We start from the raw sequence: 19,311 nt of genomic DNA, 5'->3' as shown, positions 1-19,311 counted from the left end.
TATTAAATCTGTCAATGAAATATACATCTGGAACCTGAAAAGACTATGACTTTATAGAAAATTTAACTCAATAGCATACTAATGTTTTGGACATAAAAATCTTATTTTTTATATTAAAAGCATTTTTTTAATTTGCAATTAACTTCGGAAATCATCCTCAACACTTTCACTTTTCTAATCTTTTTTTTTTTTTTTTTAAGTGTTCCTAAAAGAGAAAGACTATGTTGTTAGAGTATGGCAAATTCACTTCTTCCTCTCTATGACAACAGATAAAGAACCTGTAACCATGGAAACAGTAATGGGCCAGAGAGATTAGGGCCAGACAAGAGATTAGGCCTCTCAGAGCAGTGAAAGGGTTCTGATTGGTTCCTTATTAAGACCTTATTTGAAGAGAAGTTACAGAAGGCATGGGGGATTAGCATGGGCAGAAATAATTCCCCTATATAATGCAAGAAACTATTTCTTTGTTTTTGTTTTGTTTTGTTTTGTTTGTTTTGTTTTTTATATTCTTTTCATATGACAGCTCTTTAAACAGAGGGGGAAAAAATCCTGGGAATCCTGCTGTTCTCAGTTTTGTCTGTACCATCTAAGGCTGGACCAGCTAACTAAACTCCAGAAGCCCAGGCAAGGGAGAAAAGAACATCTCCCTGTGTGCACATTCCCACTGCACTCCTCACTGGCATGCCCAGCACGAGAGTAAATTCAGCTTAATTGATGATGATGTCATGGGGAAGTGAGTTGTCTTGGAAGGAAAAGGATTTGAGCTACATTCATAGTATTTGAAATATGTATGTGTATATATATATGTGTGTGTGTATGTGTGTGTGTGTATAAATATAAAATAATTAAAATATGTACATAAAAATATAATATATAATTATATATTAATTAAGAAAAATATATGTAATATATATATATAGGCTTCTTGGAAATGTTCACGAAAATTTTTAACCTATTATTAATCACAGTTGAAAAGACTTATTAGAAAGCATCTCCTAAGAAATAAATGTGCCCCTAAAATTGATAAATGGAGTGGTGCTGTGTTCTGAGTTGTGTGCTATGATCGCAGACAGATTTTCTGAGAAGAGATCATTAGTTAACTATGAAGTTCTTAGTTTAATGAAATTTAAGATCAATTATACGGGTAGTTTTAAGTGGAAAGCGGTTTTTCCAAATTGAATTTTGAGGAGACACTGCTTGTATATGCTAAGTCATTTCTCTGCTGGTAAAAATGACACAATTCAAACCAGATTAGATTATAGTAAATGCGGGTTCATTGGGAAACTGTCCCAAGGACTGAGGCCAGAAGAGGGCCATGGGAAGGGAGAGAGACAGGGAGGAGTAAGGCAAAGAGAGAAGAGAAGGAAAATAAGAGAGGAGAGAGAGAGAGAGAGAGAGAGAGAGAGAGAGAGAGAGAGAGAGAGAGAGAGAGAGAGAACAAAAAAGTATAGATTATATAGGAAAGAGGAGCCTCTGGGGAGAAGGGCAACCAGCCTAAGAGCTGGAAAGTTCCTGGTTTGGGGCAGCTTATGCTAGGTAGGGACTGAGGGATGCTGGGAGAACCTAGAGTCCAGGTCTGCTTTGGTATGTAAAGTATGCTCTTCAGTTCCTTGTCCTTGGGTCTGAAACCAAACAGCATACCCTGACTGACAGTAAGCAAGATTGTGGTGGCGAACTGTCCTTAGACATTGAATCCTTTTTATCCGTTCTACTAGGACAGGCTTGCTTTGTTCTTAAGTTTTATTTTAACACATATTTCTTGATTATTTGTCAGACTCAAACCTACTTAAAAGTAGAATTACTTATTATTTACTTTTAGACCATTCTTCTTATTATGAAAAACCAACTGCTTGTTTCATGCTTTACAAACACTTTGGGGTGATTTTCCCCAAGTGGAGAGGTCATAATACACTTAACATCAAAGCCCTCAGATGGTGCTATGAACTGTAGAAGAGTGGAGACTCCTGGAATTGCACTGTGCCTAGCCTGGGGTTAAACAGGAATAGAAAGAGATTAGCATGGGCATCAAAAACCCCCAGGAGTTCCTATTGTCTCCACAAGCACAACAGAACTATTGGATGCCCAACCTCTTCCTCCCTACTCCTAGAGCAAAGGTTGTAAACATGGATAGAGATGATGAACACTGTCTGTTGTGTATACACACAAACCTTGCCCCAAGGGCATGTTTCCATCCACAGGAGCATATGTTTAATGTTTCGATTAAACAAGCAAAACAAAATCAAACAAAAAACAAAAAGAAAAATGCTTGCCAGAATCTCCTTCAAATAAAGGCAGTGATGAAACAGAAAGATATGATAACCTGTATGTATTTCTTTACGAAGGGTTATCACCTGGGCATATCTTATGGCAAGTTACAGAATCTCCCATGGGAAGCCCATTGTATTTTCTACAATTACTATAACCTCAATAACGCATTAATTGTCTTCATTTGGTATGAGAGCTTCACTACGGATCCCAGAGTGAGCACCTGCTCTTCAGCCTTCGTTGGCATCCTATACGATTTGAGATGGCAGTATGCTTATGTCGGCTTTACTTTCCAATTGATGTCCCTTTTTCCAAACTAGAAATTTCATGTGACCCTGGAAAATATGGCATATGTGTCAAAGTTGCTAAGAACAAATTATAAGAAGAGTGTATTATAAAAATCTTGGTATGCATGTAAGTTACCATGTATTATACATGAAAGCATGTCTCTATTCAAATAAATTGGATCTACTTGTTTATATTGACGTAAAGGTTTAAATCTTGGCTGGTTAAATGATTCTGCAGAACGCGCTAATCCTCTTTTTAAAACTATGATCTATGAGTTGATTTTATGGTTATGATCATTGAGGAAGCCACCTGGGATAGAAGGTCACACTCAGTAGCAGAAGTTTGAGGCCATTTCTGAAATTGTTGAAATTCTTCATTTCAAGCCAAAATTCATTTAGGTTTTGAAAGTGAAACTCAAGTCAGAAATTCAAACCGGAATCAAAAACAATACCAGCCTGGAAAAAAATTCAAAATATACTATGTTGATAGTTAAATATTGAGTGATGACCTGCAGGAAAATATTTATCTTTGTTCCCTACAATTAAACTATTACAGATGTAAGAGCAGAAAACTCTCTCTCTCTCTCTCTCTCTCTCTCTCTCTCTCTGTGTATGTGTGTGTGTGTGTGTGTGTGTGTGTGTGTGTGTGTGTGTGTGTGTAAATCTATGCTGTTCTTGATATCCAGTAGTCTCTCACATCTGAGCTGAAGTGCTTCTGGTAGGTTTCATTGGCTCTGCATAGCATGGGGCCATGACCAGGATAAAGTGTGTGTGCTGTCCATTCAGAATAAAAGGGTGCCATCAAATTCCTGCTTGCAGTCTCCTCCTACTGCCAGAAACACCTGAGAGTCATCACACATTTGACTTTGATTTAATTTTTGACCATTCAGAAAGCATTTTACTCTTTCCTAGTATTTTGCCACCCCTCCATTTAATTAGGTAACGCCACTGCAGTCACATCCCACAGTTAAAGTCCTACATATGCCATTCCTTAAGCATTCCTTTTCTGCCCTCTTATACTTACTTAGCAACCTCTTTCCACACTGGTGTGTCGGTAATTTCTTCCACAACAAAGTGTACATTCTTAAGCCCCATTTTAGTTTGGTAGAGGAAGTCTAACCAAAGGCAAATTGTAAGTATGAGCTGGGAGAGCAAGCAGACTGTGAAATTTGAAATTTGCCCTGGGATAAAAAGAAGATATTGAGGACAAATAAGCAGTAGAGTCATATGACCAAGTGTGTATTTGTATAAGCTTACTTGGGATGCTGCACAGAGTATGTGCTGGAGGAAGGTGAATTACAGGAAGGTCTAGTTGCTAGGAGATGCTTGTGATGGATCTGATGAGCAAGGCCGTGGCAGGGATAAATACTTAACATTGAACACCACAGTGTGTATCTGCACCTGCTTTGTCCAATGGGAAGGTCCTGAAGTCAGCAAATACGAAAGATGGGCTAGATGCTACACTCTGGCTTGCTGAGGGGTATGTATCTAAATTAGATACAACTAGACTAAAGGATCCAGGAGGAGAAACAAGCTGAGAAAAGGGGGAGAATTTGGCTTCTCTGTGCTGCTTTAAAATGTCTGTTAGGCAGAAATCAGGGAGTTTTTGTGAATCTTCCACTTTGCTCTTGAAAAAGATACTGCCTATCAGGTGACAGTCGTTTCTCCTCTCACAAATTGGTTCTAACAGACAGACTAACTTATAGCCAGTTTTTTCTGTTTATTCCAAATTCTCTAATTCTGCGGAATTTTTCTTTAATATACCAAAAGTTAACAAAAGATCTGTGGAGGCAGAAATAACTTGAAATCTTCTGTAAAATTTCTGCATCTTTATGTAACGGGGGAAACATTTCACATAGAAAATGTTTCTCAAACCACTGGAAAGTGAGGCACCTCCTTCTTCTCCACACCTAAAAGGATCTCACAGGTAACCAGTTTAGTTCCCAGCAGGAGTACAGACTCTGCTGATCGCTGCATAAAGTGAAAGAAAACAGAGAGAACTAGAGAAAATAGTCTGCAAAAGCCAGCTCAAAGATGGTGTACACATTATCCATTATGATCTGGATCTGTCCTCTCTGTGCAAGACACAATTTTTACATGTTATACAGATTAAAAGACCCCCCCACACACACAAATAAGTAATCAAGAACACAGTTTAGCTTAATGAAGTGAAGATTACAGATGAAATAAACATACAAAAATCACCAAATTTTATGTATTTTTAACAACATTGACTGTATATTTTCCTCATATTTATAGTTATTTGTATTCGATGAACTATCTTGCTTGTATTCAAATAGAAACAGGACTTTTGAAGGAAATCACTATACCAAGAGCTTCTTTCTTAATGCCCTTTATCAGCTATTTCTCTCCTGAAAAACATTGTCCTTCCATTATACCACCTCATAGACATCAGTTCCCAAGACTAAGCCATCGAAACCATGAAGTACCTTGTAATAATTGATAAATAATAGGCAGTACCCACATCCTCAGAATGTGATGTTACCCAACAGTGAGAATTGTGCACGAAAACTCCTGAAAAGAAGTTGTTTCTGTTGAGACTGGCTGGCTGATTAGACTTTCAGTACCACGGAGATCTCAGAATTTTACAGATCCAAGAGTCACCTTTTCTTGGGCTGGTTCTCACCATCTGCAACAGCCATTCCTTGCCCTCTTCTGTGACTGAACTAATATCCTGTGAGTAATGATATCCACGTTTTCAAATCTATTAACTTAGCAGACTTCTAGTTTCCAATAATCCACAAGCTAAGAATATCATTGCGTAACATCTTGAATCTACAGAAGAGCTTCCTCAAACTTGCTATACGCACTTCTCTGATGTTCTTGACAGTGCATTTTAAACTCATCTTGATTTTTGACTTTCTTTTATCTGTAAAACTATAGAAGTTTGTGGAACTGCTTTCACGTTGAAACATGAAGTTTGGGATAACCTAAATCTATATTTCCTGGACATGGTCACTCAAAATTGCTCCAGAATAAACTTTTTTATTCCGTTAAAAATAATTATGTACAGACATTTGTATTGTTTGTAGTTTAAGGCTAAAAATCATCTGTCAAGATGAAACATTTTCTTGATTCAGGAAGCTGAACTATAGAAATAAACATATCCATCAAAGATGAATTATGCATTTACTAACAGACCATAATTAGGAAAAGAATGATGTTGGAATTTGTAAGTGACTCAAATATATGTAAATCCATTTTTCAACTGTAAATGTTGCAGAGTACTTTCTATAAGCAGCAGCTACTAATTTCTTCAATAAATTAAGGGATTCTCTACAGTAAAGTGCAATTGTGTATCTTTCTGTCTTAAAGAATCGTTTGTCTCTACTAGCAGATTACTCATTGTTAGTATTTTTGTCTTTCGTTAGTAAATATTCAGTTGAAAACTACACATTAATAGTATTATATTTAATAAAAAACTAGCTATGTATACATATGAAGGGTCCCCAACAGATATACAGCAGAGAACTGCCTGGTCTGGGTTCAGTCAGAGAAAATGTCAGAGAAGATGGACCCTTAAGAGACTGGAGGACCTTGGGAGTAGGGAGGTCTGGTGGGGTGGGATGGGGGTGGTGGGAACATCCCTGTGGAGACAAGGGGTGGGGAGGAGGTATGGGGTGTGGAACAGTCAGAAGTAGACCAGGAGGGGGATAAAATATGGAGTGTAAAAAAAATGTTAAATAAAATTAACAACAAAAAAAAGGTCAATTTCTCCACAAAAATCATGGTATAATCAGGTCTGCAAGGAATTTTCTTATTTAAAATGTGATGGGGCAGGGCCTGTCCTACTTTAGATGATGTCATCTCTGGGTTTGTGGTCCTTCATAGGTTCTAAAAGAAATCATGCTGAGCAAGTCTAGAGGAGTAATCCAGTAAGCAGCAACCCTCCATGACCTTTGCACCAGCTCTCCTCTCCAGGTTCCTTCGCTATTTGATTTCCTGCCCTGACTTCCTTTGACAATGAACAATGATGTAGAATTGTCAATCAAACAAATCCTTCTTGCTTGTAGTTGTGGTGCTTCATCACAGCAATGGTAACCCTGAGACATGCATATACTGTAGTGCCCAGTATGGCATGATGATTCCATGCTAACTGAGTATCTCACGCTTGACTCATCTATCCTTTCTTTAGTGTGACATTTTGAACACACAGCGTAGAATGCGTTATTATAAACTACTGTGCTCTTCCATGCACTACATTTTAAAATCAAATCCTCCTCCTAAGGCAGACCCAGAGAGAAAAACATTGTGTGATCACGTATCTCTTAGGGATCCAATAAAGTTAAATATACAGAGATATATAACTAAAATGACTATCATCTAAGCCTGGAGATGGGGCGAGTATTGATCAGTTGATTTCACATTCATTATCAGTTTTCAATTTGTTTCTTTTAATTATTTTTGGTCCCCAAGATTATATAAATACATATCCCAAGGTATATTTAAAAAAAAAAAAAAAAAAAAAAAAAAGGGCCGGGCGTGGTGGCGCACGCCTTTAATCCCAGCACTCCAGAGGCAGAGGCAGGCGGATTTCTGAGTTCGAGGCCAGCCTGGTCTACAAAATGAGTTCCGGGACAGCCAGGGCTACGCAGAGAAACCCTGTCTTGAAAAACAAAACAAAACAAACAAACAAAAAAAAAAACTATAGGCATATTATGAATGAGTTAGGATTTATCATTACTGCTTGTCTTTCTGTGGCATTTTTGCCCAACCAGAAGTTTTTGGCTATGCTTTGGATTGTTAAAGTATTATCGAATTAATATTTAAATGAGAATCTTGTTGGTTCGCGTCTGTTTGTGTACAGCTGTTCTGTGACTTTTCTCTTGTTAATCACCTTTCAATGATACCCATAATTGAAAGTATTATAACTTTTCTTTGACAGAGAAAAATGTTTATTTGCCTGATATCAGGTGATTTCCTTATTTATGATAATGATATGTAATTGCTTCTTCTAAAATAGTGAAAATAATAAACATAACAGTCAAATGCATTTGTTAGATCTTTATGAGACTATGGTTCTCCCCTTGCTCAGCTTCAAACCCTTGAATAAGCTAATAGATGCACTTTGACCAAATTGTAACTAATATAATTTTGTAAGTAAATATCTCGTTTATTTTCTGAATTGTACGTTTTTCTTCAAATATGGACACAGGTATTTATTTTGCTTTCAGTCACTTATTCATACACTTAATCAATCCCTACCTCGTTCATGAAAGAACTCAGAGAAATATAGTTAATTACATACTTTCTTATACTTTCATATTGTCTATCTTCTCTTGTTCAAAATATCTCATTTGATCTCATAAGAAATATAATACATTTATAATTTTGTATTGAGTCCATACTTGTTTTTCTTTTTGTCATGGAATTCAGGGATGGAAAAAATCCAAACATCATGCAATATAATCATATACATTATTGAGAAGTCACTTCTTAAAAACCTAAGGAATTCGAATTTATTCTTTATTCCACTTTATATATTATTTCCCTTGTTAGCCTTCATTAGGACTTGTTTGATATTCTTGGCCATGTATGTTATAGTTCAGCTCTGAGTCGTTCCTGGTGGTGCCAGCACTTCTGATGTTCTCCTCTTGTTCTTTCTTAGCCATCCCAAGCTCCAGCATCCTCCCTTCTGCTCCCAGAGATGTGCTCCCTGTCTTGGTTTCTAGTCGCTTTGTCCGTTTGAGCTGGCGTCCACCCGCAGAAGCAAAAGGGAACATTCAAACCTTCACAGTCTTTTTCTCCAGAGAGGGTGACAACAGGTAGGTACCATCAGTAAATTTCAGCTTTTTTCCTGAAACACTTTTAAGGTCCAAGTGAGGAATTGATGGTTGGGAGAACTTCAGGAGGACCAGGAAGAATGTACGAAATCTTCACCCAGCCCTTCTTTCAAACTACATGAATACGTTTGCTTTGTCAAAATAAGATAACTTTCAAAATTGCCTATGCAACATCCCTGACAAAAGGCTAGGATGCAAATGACTATATATTTTTTCTTTGATTTTTACACTGATACAAAAATAAGTTTTTCTGGATATCAGGAGAACTGAATATTAAGAACCACTGTTATTACTCACCAACACTCATATGATCTGAAGAACACTATGACTTTTCTGATCTTTAAAAGAAGAATAAATAATAATTGCCATTTCAGGTTTCTTTTAGGATTAAGTCAAACTTGTAGTGGTCATAGTGGAGAGTGTATGTATGATTTAACAAAAGTTGTTGGTGAATATAATAATTAGCTAGGTAAGAGTAAACTTCGCTTTTACAGTTGGAATTTAGTTTGTGATTTTTGTTTTTCCAAAGCATTTCCCCCTTCAGAATATTTCAGCGTGTTAGGGCTAAGCCATTTTGAGAATATATTGAAGGGAAGAAGCCGAGACTCATTTACAGGTGTTCTAGCTTCTTGTGTGTAGGGCTTCCATCTGACGGGATCTTTAGGAGCCCAGGACCCTCAGGACACTTGAGTGTTAGGTCATGGTTGCTTAATGGTACATGACAGTGATGGCTGAAGAATTCTATGCACACTGCTTCACAAGTGGGTTTACTAACAGTAATTAAACTATATCCTTTACAGTTTCTGTTTTTGCTTAAAGTTTGACCCAACTGTAAAATGAGAGCGGAAATATATACAGCACAGCATGTGATTGCTAGGATTGCTCACTGAAATGTGAGCAGACATACATTTAAATACATCTAAATTCAGTGTATGAAGACAGTAAAAGCTTCAAAAGTCCTTTGACTAGTGAACTCCAAGTCTAATTTTGATATTAGCAAAGGTCATATATATTATATTATTATATATTATTCAACATATATTTTGTATACATAGATATATAATATGCAACAGATATATATCATATAACATTATTAATATATTATCAATATTATATGAAAAATAAAAATAAATTAAAATTTAAAAATTAAAAATAAAAAAGATTGTTGCCTCCAATTTTCATGAGCACACAAACTGAGTTCCAAATCCTCCGCACACTATTTTCTAATCATGATCTTGATCCTTATGTTTTATTGCAGCTGGTCTTTGTATTAGTGTTTGTCATTGACCTGTATGTCGCTTAACTGAATAGTAATTATGGTTCTGCTCATCCCCAGTCCATCAGCCACTGTTACCCGGGTTGATTACCTACTCTGTCTTCTCACGTGACTTCATTTTTCCTTGTGTCACGTTCTGCCCTGGGCTGTGCTGTTGTGGTCAGCATCAGCATCACATGCTTGCTTTTACTTCTCCCTCCTGAGCTCCCAGGCTTTTCTATATTGAATTGCCCCGGGACTCATTCTTAGGGGATCACTTCAAGCTTGAATATGATCTATGAGTCTGTTACTGTCTTTAAATTCTCTCTCTCTCTCTCTCTCTCTCTCTCTCTCTCTCTCGCTCTCTCGCTCTCTGTCTGCCTTTAACTTTTACCTGGGATCTGGACGCACTGACCATTTTTTTTCACTTAAAATCAATCATTATGATTGAATAAAAATCTAATACATGCTCTCCTTCAACTTTAAAATTCTCACCTAAATCCTTGCAATTCCACAGTTTCTGTCTAACTCATTGAAAAATATTTTTCCAATCATGTCAAAGACTTTGGAGTAAATACCAAATTCTCTCTTTTTATTCATAGTCTTGTATAAATACTCTTGTCTTCATGAGAGAAATACTGGTTTCTTGTTCTAAGATAAAGGATAAGTATGATTTTGCTTTTAGCTTAGTGCGAGAGCTCAAGAACTTTATAATGTTACTCTTTAGATTTAGTGTGTTTAGATTGAGTTCAAAAGTCAATTATCAGAACACATATTGAGTCCTACCATCTTCTTTTATGTAAGCTACTTTCCATGATATCATCACTGAAGTCTGACAAGTCAGGTCTGTAACAACTGACTTCACATTTTATAACATGGGTTGGCTTGTTTTCTGCATTAAAACCTTTCATTGACAACTCTTCATTCATATTTGCAAAAGCTGCCTCTCCTGGGTCCTTGTTCTATCTTTATTCCCATCATTTATATTCTTTTATGTTTCATGTTTTAATTCTTCCTCCAATTTATATTCTTTTTTTTTGTTTCTTGTTTTAATTCTTCCTCCAGACCTCTTAAAAATATGTTCTAAATCTACTCATAACATCTTTTCTCTATTTGCTGTCATGTACACAGAACCCTCTACTTGAGTCCATTCCCACAACTATGTAAGTCTTTACATAATTTATACTGTATTTGTGCTGAATCTCACTTCTTGAACATTTTTCTGGATCATTTGCACTTGTTTTCACCTTTTCTTATTCATAGAGTTTGTATGTTTTTCTGTCTGTCTTTCTGTCTGCTTGTTTGTTTATGGGTTTTTTGTTTGTTTGTTTCTGACATCATGGAGAATACAAGAAAACATAATCCTATGTTAACAAAGCTAGTTAAAAACAATGAGGTTCGAATAATTTCCTCAACTCATTCTTCCAAATACCTGCGACTGTCACTGTACCTGAATGCTTTGACTAATCTTTTTTACACTTTTTAGTATTTGTTTTCTTAAATTTCTTTCTACCAGTGGAACAGAGACTTATTTTGAGTGTTTGTTTGTTTGTTTGTATGTTTGCTTTACCTCCTTTGAGTGCTGGGATGTTAATAACATCTATAACAATAACTAAAGCAAATCAACACTAGCTATGTTTCAAATTTAAGCCATAACTGAAACATCAACTACTATATGAAGGTCTACACAGGATTCCAAGTCATAAGTCATCGATTCATTACTTTCTCTTTCACATATTCCTTTGTTTGTGTGCGTGTGTGTGTGTGTGTGTGTGTGTGTGTGTGTGTGTGTATACACGTGTACGCATGATGTCCCACTATATTTTTGACATATTCATGTAGATTCCCCTATTGTGGGTGAAAAGTAAATTCTATCCAATGCTGATAATTGTGAATCGGATCTTCTAAGATAAATTTGCAGAAAGACATGTGTAATATTTCTGATAGATTCTTTTCCTAAGCAGTAAAATGAATCATGGAGGGGGAAAACACTGACAGCTATTCAGTGAAACTTTTCATAATTGAGCTAAAGGAACTGATGTTGAAATTTGATCTCAACATTCCCATTCATTTTGCATGTTCTAGCCTCTCACTAGAGCAAATACATGCCATATGTCCCTGAAGGATGAGCTGTGCGAATTGTTTGCATATGTAGATTTGTTTGGTTCCTCAAAACAATCATGTTTTAAAAGGTAGAGGATTTAACATCTGTGACTGATGAGCAGCATCTCTGGCAGACAAATTACTCTAGCTTCTGTTGTCATTCGTCTGTCTGACTGGTTAATATTATCGATAATGTAAATGCCATTTTAGCATTTTTTAAACTGTTCCTCTGCATGCTTTTGTCTTACCATTCAGAGAACATCTTATATTGAAAAGTTAAAAGTCAGGTTTTGTATGGAAGAAATTGCATCACAGATATCCACTTGTACTGAAAAATTACTAGAACTAAAAGTGATCATTGAGATCGTGATCTATCGTTCTTCTACTTAAACATTCAAAGATTGATGCTTAGGGAAAGTAGTGGTTCCTATGTCCAAAGCTGTGAAGTTGGCACCAACAATGTTAACAAACATTTACTGAGCACTTACTACACTAGATTGTAGGCAAAGCTTCTTGTGTGTGTGTGTGATCATTAGTGTCCATGTACAAACATTACACAGATAAGGGTAGAAGCCCAAATTTCTGTTATGTCGATTTTTAAGGGGACCAGATTTTAATTCAAGGGTGAGTCCAAATCAGGTATCCTCACCTAGTTTCTCCTGTAGTAAATTAAAGAGATGGAAGAGAAGTTAGCTTTTTGATATTTATAAAATTATGACATACATTTTTCTCAATATTTCTCTCCAATAGCTTTTCAAACTTCAAAATTTTCAATGGATAATCTGATCTGTTTATTCATTTTCCATGACTTAAAAACATTAGCCTATTTTCTATAACTATAAAGAGCACTGTAGCTTTCATTTAACTGCCTGGAGATTACTTATAGAGTTTGTCCCAGTGCAGTCAAAGTGTAAAGGTTATGGAGTTATAGAATTGAGCCTCAACATTTGGAATTCTTTCTCAGAATTTTACTAGCTGTGCTGCCTTTTATATCTTTAGTCTGTATATCTAAAGATATAAAATTAATAGTGGTATGCGGTGTGTGTTTGTGTGAGTGTGTGCTACATTGATGTATTTTAGACTTAACATTCTTATAATGGTGGCTTACACATTGAACAACACATGAAGCAGTAACTGATACCAAAGCTCCAGGAAGAGTCTAGTATGAGCCTACTGTGAAAAGCTGAAGAAACTGGAGTTAGATTTCTACAAGTGATGGCAACCCCTGTGGACACATTCACCATAGAGGACCAGAGCTTGCAAACTCATCCTGATTTGATTCCATCTTGTACTTTACCCATCGACAGTCCTACCATAGTGCTCCTTCAGTTTGTTGTCCTACATGCTGCTTCTGGAAACATCTACAGACACACCCAGAACATTGTCTGATTAATTTTCTACTGGTCTTCTAATCTAGTGACCTTGACAATCAAGATAAAGCATATAAAATTTGTAATTTTGTTTCCTTGTGTGGGGTGACAACATTTGATATGTAAGATTGTGATACATATTAAGTGAAGCTTATAAATGTATCTGAAACATCACTTCTTTGCCCATGGCAACAAAAACAAGCTGTTCCTGTTAACTAGTGCCATATATAAATAATTGTGTGGGTTCAAAAATTAAAATATATGAAATACAGGGGCATTTCCTGACACTTACTTAGAGGAGGGATTTATTGCTTTCATAAACATTATTCTACTTGACCCCCAGATAATGTTGTTATGATAATTTCCATTTCTAGAAGAGAATGTTCTGAAAGACTGAGAAATAGTACCTAAGCAGCTTTGCCAATAGTAGACCACAGAACCATGATGCAAATGCAAGGTGATCCCTTCTCTCTGTGCACAAAATAAGAAATATCTTCCTTTAAAAGGAACAAGTAAAATACAGTAGGCATTCAGATGAGAGAATTAAAACACTTCTATAAGCATCATCCAATTTAATCTTCACAGTAGCCCTGTGAGGTAGGTAGAAGAAGGTGGGTATTTTCATTTTGCAAATGAAGCCTGGAAGGCTCCCAGACACCCCTGACATGTTCAAGGTCACCTGCTTCTTTGGAATAGAAAAAAAAAAAAAAAGCCTGGACCAGGTCTCCCATTGTGTGGCATTGAAGTTTACTATGGCTCTGCGCTGCCTCAGAAACCTGTGCTCACTGCGCCAGGGATTAGAGACAAGGATTTATGACTGACACAGAGGATTCATTTTAGAATTCACTGTGCATTACATTTTCCAACATGGTGTTTACATATTCTTCCCCTGCTCCTCAGAGTTGAGGGCTCCGTGGCTGATGAAGCTTGTTATCCATGAAGGGAGTGTATTGTGATGGAAAAAGGACCAGCCTCAGTATCCAAACCATCACAGTGACCCAGGCATGAAGCTTAGGGAAATCAGCTCTTCCCTCAGAGCCTCTACTTCAGTGTAAGCTGTAAAGCAGATGACTCTTACCAAAATACTTTTCTAGGACATTGACAGAGAAAATGATAACGCAAAACTAACATGGGCCATCAACAAAGGTGTAGGCTTAGAGTTTTCAAGATCTACTTTTAATAAGGGTTCTCAAGTACTTCCAGTCCCCTTCTAGCCCACTAACCAAAGGTAGGGGAGAAGACATAGTAAATAGGAAAAGGGAATATAGACTTGTTTAGAAGTACTTCCTTGGGTCAATTCCAATCTCAGGTTTTCAGGATACCAGCAGTCCAGTTTAATAATGTCAAGCATCAGCAGCAGTGGCATGATCTAGCAGAGACCACCAGGCCTCTGATGAATTGACATGGGTCAGCAGGAGTGGCCAGGACCCACCTGGACCCCGGGAGAAGTTCTCTGCCGTGCCTCTGTCAATGTAGCAAAGATCAGCAAAGATGAAGACTGGAGATCAACAAAGTGATTCAAATCTAGCTATGCAAGCATGCAGCCACTGTCCATTGGATCCTATTTAGACTCTCTCCAAACATCACCTGTCCTCCCATGGGTCTTGCCTCAGCAAAACACTGTATGAGTCTATATTAGCAGAACACCATGTGAGTCTGTATTACTTATCATAACCAGAAACTTCCATTTCACAAGGCTACATATAAATGAAACATTTTTCATTTAATCAGCACATGTTGAACGGGACTCAACAATTTACCCACCACTGAATTAGAATTAGTAGAAAAATCGTGGTGCCTCTGAAAGTCTTTGAAGGATCTTCCTACTAAAAAATTTCTCTGATATGGGTTAGAGTTTAGTCTACAGTAATGGCTGTGAATGAAAAGAGGAATCTAGACCAGAGGTCAGCTGCTGGGAACCCAATTGACATGCAGCAAGCCTCTGAAGAAGTCAAAGAAAGAAGTGATTCTGGCTGAAAAGAAGGGTGTGCTAGTGGAGACAGAACAGATAAGAAGCAATGCTGTTAGGACCAGGCAATGCACTACATATGAATATAGAAGATAGTTTTAGGAAGGATTTATTTTGTGAGTGTGATGGCTTGTATATGCTTGGTCTGTGTAGTGGCACTATTAAGAGGTATGACCTTGTTAGAATAGGTTGGGCCTTGTTGGAGGAATTGTGTCATTGTGGGTATGGGCTTTAAGACCCTCAGCCTAGCCACCTGGAAGCTAGTCTTCTGTTTGCCTTTGGAAGGAGTTGTAGAACTCTAAGCTCCTCCCCCATCATACCTGCCTGGGCTACACCATGCTCTCATCTTGATAATGAACTGAACCTCTGAACCTGTAAGCCTGCCCCAAATAAAATGCTGTCCTTATAAGAGTTGCCTTGGTCATGGTGTCTGTTCACAGCAGTAGAACCAACCCTAAGACAATGAGTTTAGTGTTTGTCTGCATGTATGCGTATGCTACATGTGTGCCTGGTGCTTGCAGATGCCAGGAGAAAAAATTAGTTCTCCTGGAACTTGAGTTAGAGATATTTGTGAATAGTCATGTGAATACCAAGACATGATCTGCAAAAATGTGGGTCTTCTACAAAAGCCTGGAAGTATTCTTTTTTTTTTTTTTTCTGAGACAGGGTTTCTCTGTGTAGCCCTGGCTGTCCTGGCACTCACTTTGTAGACCAGGCTGGCCTCGAACTCAGAAATCCGCCTGCCTCTGCCTCCTGAGTGCTGGGATTAAAGGCGTGAGCCACCACGCCCGGCTACCTGGAAGTATTCTTAATTGGTGGCCTGTTTGTCCTGGAGGTTCTTATTGCTATCAGTTGGAGTCATACTGCCATGATTGTACTTTTAGTCTAGCTTTCTGGTAGGACCTCACTGTGTCTCCTCTACTGGCCTTGAACCCATTATCTTCCTGTCTCAGCCTCTAGCCTCAGCGCTTTTATTACAAGAATCTACCAGCCAGTCTTGTTGTAGTACTTTTACTTACTAGAGGAACAAAAATGAAAATAAATGGAGAACAAGCAACTGCTACAAATATTTTTCATTAAAATACAGTTTCTTCCCTACAAAGGAATTAATGTGATTCTTCTTCCTGGAAGCCACTAATTAGGTACTTGACACCTTATGACAGCATTGGTTGCTGAACCATTAGAATTAAATGTTAACACCCGATACACTTAGCTAAAGAAGAATATATTTATATAGTAGAATTTTATTTGTTACAAATACATCTGCAAAAGCACAATCAAGTTTAATCCTCAGTATCATTTATCTCTGAAGTAAAAAAAGGCAAGTTCTGAATTCAGTTAACATGATCACAAAAATCAAACCAAAACAAAATGAAACAAACAAAAAAGAGCTGGAAAAAATGATTATTTGTTCTCTTCCTAAGAGGAACATTATGCGGAAAGATTCCTTTGAGCAGCTCACACTCTCTGGTTTGTACATAGTACAACCATCATCAAGAAGGTGAAATAATATATGACTAGGATGGAGTTAAATACAGATTTGTAGGAATTTCTAAAATAATGGATGTGTGCAGATTCTATGTATACAATCACTTGAATTTTTCAAAGTAATCTATGTACTCACTTAAAAACTATGGATCTTAGTGGCCCAAACTATTTGCTAAAGTAAGAAAGTATATGTGGCAATTGTGCATAGTGCAAGGGTGCAAGGTGGCTTCTATTCAAAGTAATGGCTACACCAATGAGACATTCATGTATATTAATATACATTATACTCTATGTGATAGACGCTATATTCAGTATATAAACCACAATTAATGAGAATATGGAGAGACACTGATTAATGTTGTTGAAACTAGGAGAGAAGACTGTCAAAACTCGGTTAAGACACTGCATTTCACTCGGGTCCTAATTAAATCTCCCTCGAAACAAGACCTTGCCAAGTGCAAAAGGAAATATGAGTTGAAAGATGGTCGCTGACTGCCCATGAAATGCACAAAACACAAGAAGAAAGTCAGAGTGAGATGCTGCAGACAGGGATTGCATTCAAGCAATAAGTGGGCTTTTTACAGAGGAGTGTGAAAAGGCTGGACCACATTGGGAGAGGCTTCAGGTTGTCCCCAGGTCGTGAGTTTGTCTCAGCTACAGGATGATGGCAGGACACAAGACCATGGGCATGCACTGACAGATTACATACATCGGAAAAAGGGTTCAATGAAAAGTAGCAATAACTGAAAGTCAATTTCAAAGATGAAGCATTAGGAGAAACTAGCCTTCTATTGCAAGCACCAAGTACATTAGAATCTCTTTGGGGACAAAAAGACCTATAATCCCAGTAACCTAAGCAGAGTTAAGACTCAGTGCAAATTTCTGAAAGATGCTCTCTTGTTTGCTTTGTGCCTCAAAATGCAACTGTGCTTAAGACTTAATATGTATTACTGGGAGAAGTCTTCTCCTGTTTCCTCATTCCTCAACCTCAGCATCACTCTCAATTCAGCAAGCAGTCTTAATTGTTATGCTCCAGAGGGAGAAGAAATCACACCACGGCCAGAGTAGAGCTTATTTTTTCTAAGGTGGATGAGCAAAAACAAGGAGTGCACATTCCAGATTAGAGAGAGGACCAAACTGAAGGCAAGGATTAAAATCTGCCTGCATTATCTGGACTCATAAGAGTTGGTGTAGCATCTCTTCTCCTGGAACAAGTCTAAGGCTACACCTTTCCTGAAATATGCTTTCTTGGAATACACACTGACCCAATGTTCATTCTTTTACAAACAGATTCATTAGATGCAAGGGTTTGGGTAAAGTTGTAACCACAGGTAGAGCTGAGATGTTTACTGGGGTAAGGTGGGAAGACAAAAGTGTCTACGGAATGGGCTGTTTGGGAGCCAGTTAAAACTAGCTTTGATAATTTTTTACCCAGAGTCCCATTCTTCATTTTACTGGTTATTGCAGCTCTCCCCTTCCCATGCTTCAAGCCTTCTTAATTATCTTTGCCCAGAACCCCCAGCTTTGCTGTTTTACCTTAACAGCCATTTTAACACTAACACAGGACCAGCTCACACATCTGAAATCTCAAGCACCAAGAAACCTAAGCAGGGGGATTGCAGCGCTAGTTCTGGACTGGCTAATGTAGCTAGACACAATCTCAAAATTAAATAAAATAAAGTATATATGAATTTTCCAGAAAGACTTTCAAGTCATGAATTATAGTGACATTGTTGCAAAGCAGCGGGGTTATTGTTGCCACCTTGCGATAAAATATTAAAATGGTAACCTGAGGCAGCTTTGCCCATGCAAGAAATAAATGCTCCCATTGAGTAACTCTTTGTCACTGCTGGTAACAGAAAGGGGAAGTCGCCTACTCTTGCTTTCCTATAAGAAGATTCAGGTTTCATTCCTCGTTCTCTGGAGTTTCTATGAGTATATCTGTGGTGGGCAGATTCTAGAAGCCACAGGCTACTCAGTTCTCTAAATTCATCTAGATGAGCACCACATCTCACCTCTGAGTAGAGACAATTGAAGGGAGGAAGGCTTGACTGACAGTGTCTACTGATGCTCTAGCATGCAACGGCACCTTGTGGATATGAGGGCATTACATTTTCAGTTGTTAGGAGAGCACTCACAGAAGATCTCTAGGGCCTTCTGTCTATACCAAAAGACTCACAAAATATAAAGTAACGAATTCTTCAAAGTTAAGAAAGGAATAAAAAATAGGTACAGCCCTAGGCCTATTGTGCTTCGACTTAGCAAGATGAATATAAGACATTAAATCTGATTCAACAACTTCATTTTCTTTTCGGTGTTGATTATTTTTATTTTAAATATACATATATATGTACTTCCTATAGTAATTTGAAGCATGCATAAAATGTGTAGTAATCAAATTGAGGCTGTTGGCATTTTTATCTTCTTAAACCTGTCTTATCATTTCTAATTAACACATTATAAGTATGCATATTTATGAGGTATAGTGTGATATTTTAGTACATAAGTACAATGTATACCGATCGAATGATGAGATGAAATACTTCTCTCTATTGTTATACTGTGTAGAGAGGTAGAGCTAGTTTGCTGTCTATTGCTGTGATAAATGTGATCACCAAATGCAACTTGAGGAGAAAAGAGTTTAATTCATCTACTTCCAGGTCAGGTTTTGTTGACCAAAGCTAAACAGGAATAAAGCAGAAATGAAATTCTGCTGACCTACCTGTTTTCCAGCTCACTCTGTCTCATGATCAGCTATGTTTCTTACACA

General features: G+C 37.4%; 1 protein-coding gene across 1 annotated transcript in view; it reads left to right on the top strand.

Annotated features, from left to right (window-relative positions):
- Dcc (DCC netrin 1 receptor) overlaps window positions 1-19,311 on the top strand; it is a 1,083,530-nt gene that overhangs the window by 743,737 nt on the left and 320,482 nt on the right. The window contains exon 8 of the mRNA XM_021150630.3: window positions 8,182-8,338. Coding sequence (XP_021006289.1) covers window positions 8,182-8,338 — 157 coding nt within the window. The remainder of the gene's footprint in view (window positions 1-8,181; window positions 8,339-19,311) is intronic.

The sequence above is a fragment of the Mus caroli genome, unplaced genomic scaffold (assembly GCF_978045245.1).
Source record: "Mus caroli unplaced genomic scaffold, Mus_caroli_1 scaffold_19, whole genome shotgun sequence".
NCBI classification, from domain to species: domain Eukaryota; kingdom Metazoa; phylum Chordata; class Mammalia; order Rodentia; family Muridae; genus Mus; species Mus caroli.
The sequence above is the reverse complement of the archived record's forward strand: the minus strand, read 5'-3'. Positions and strand labels throughout refer to the sequence as shown.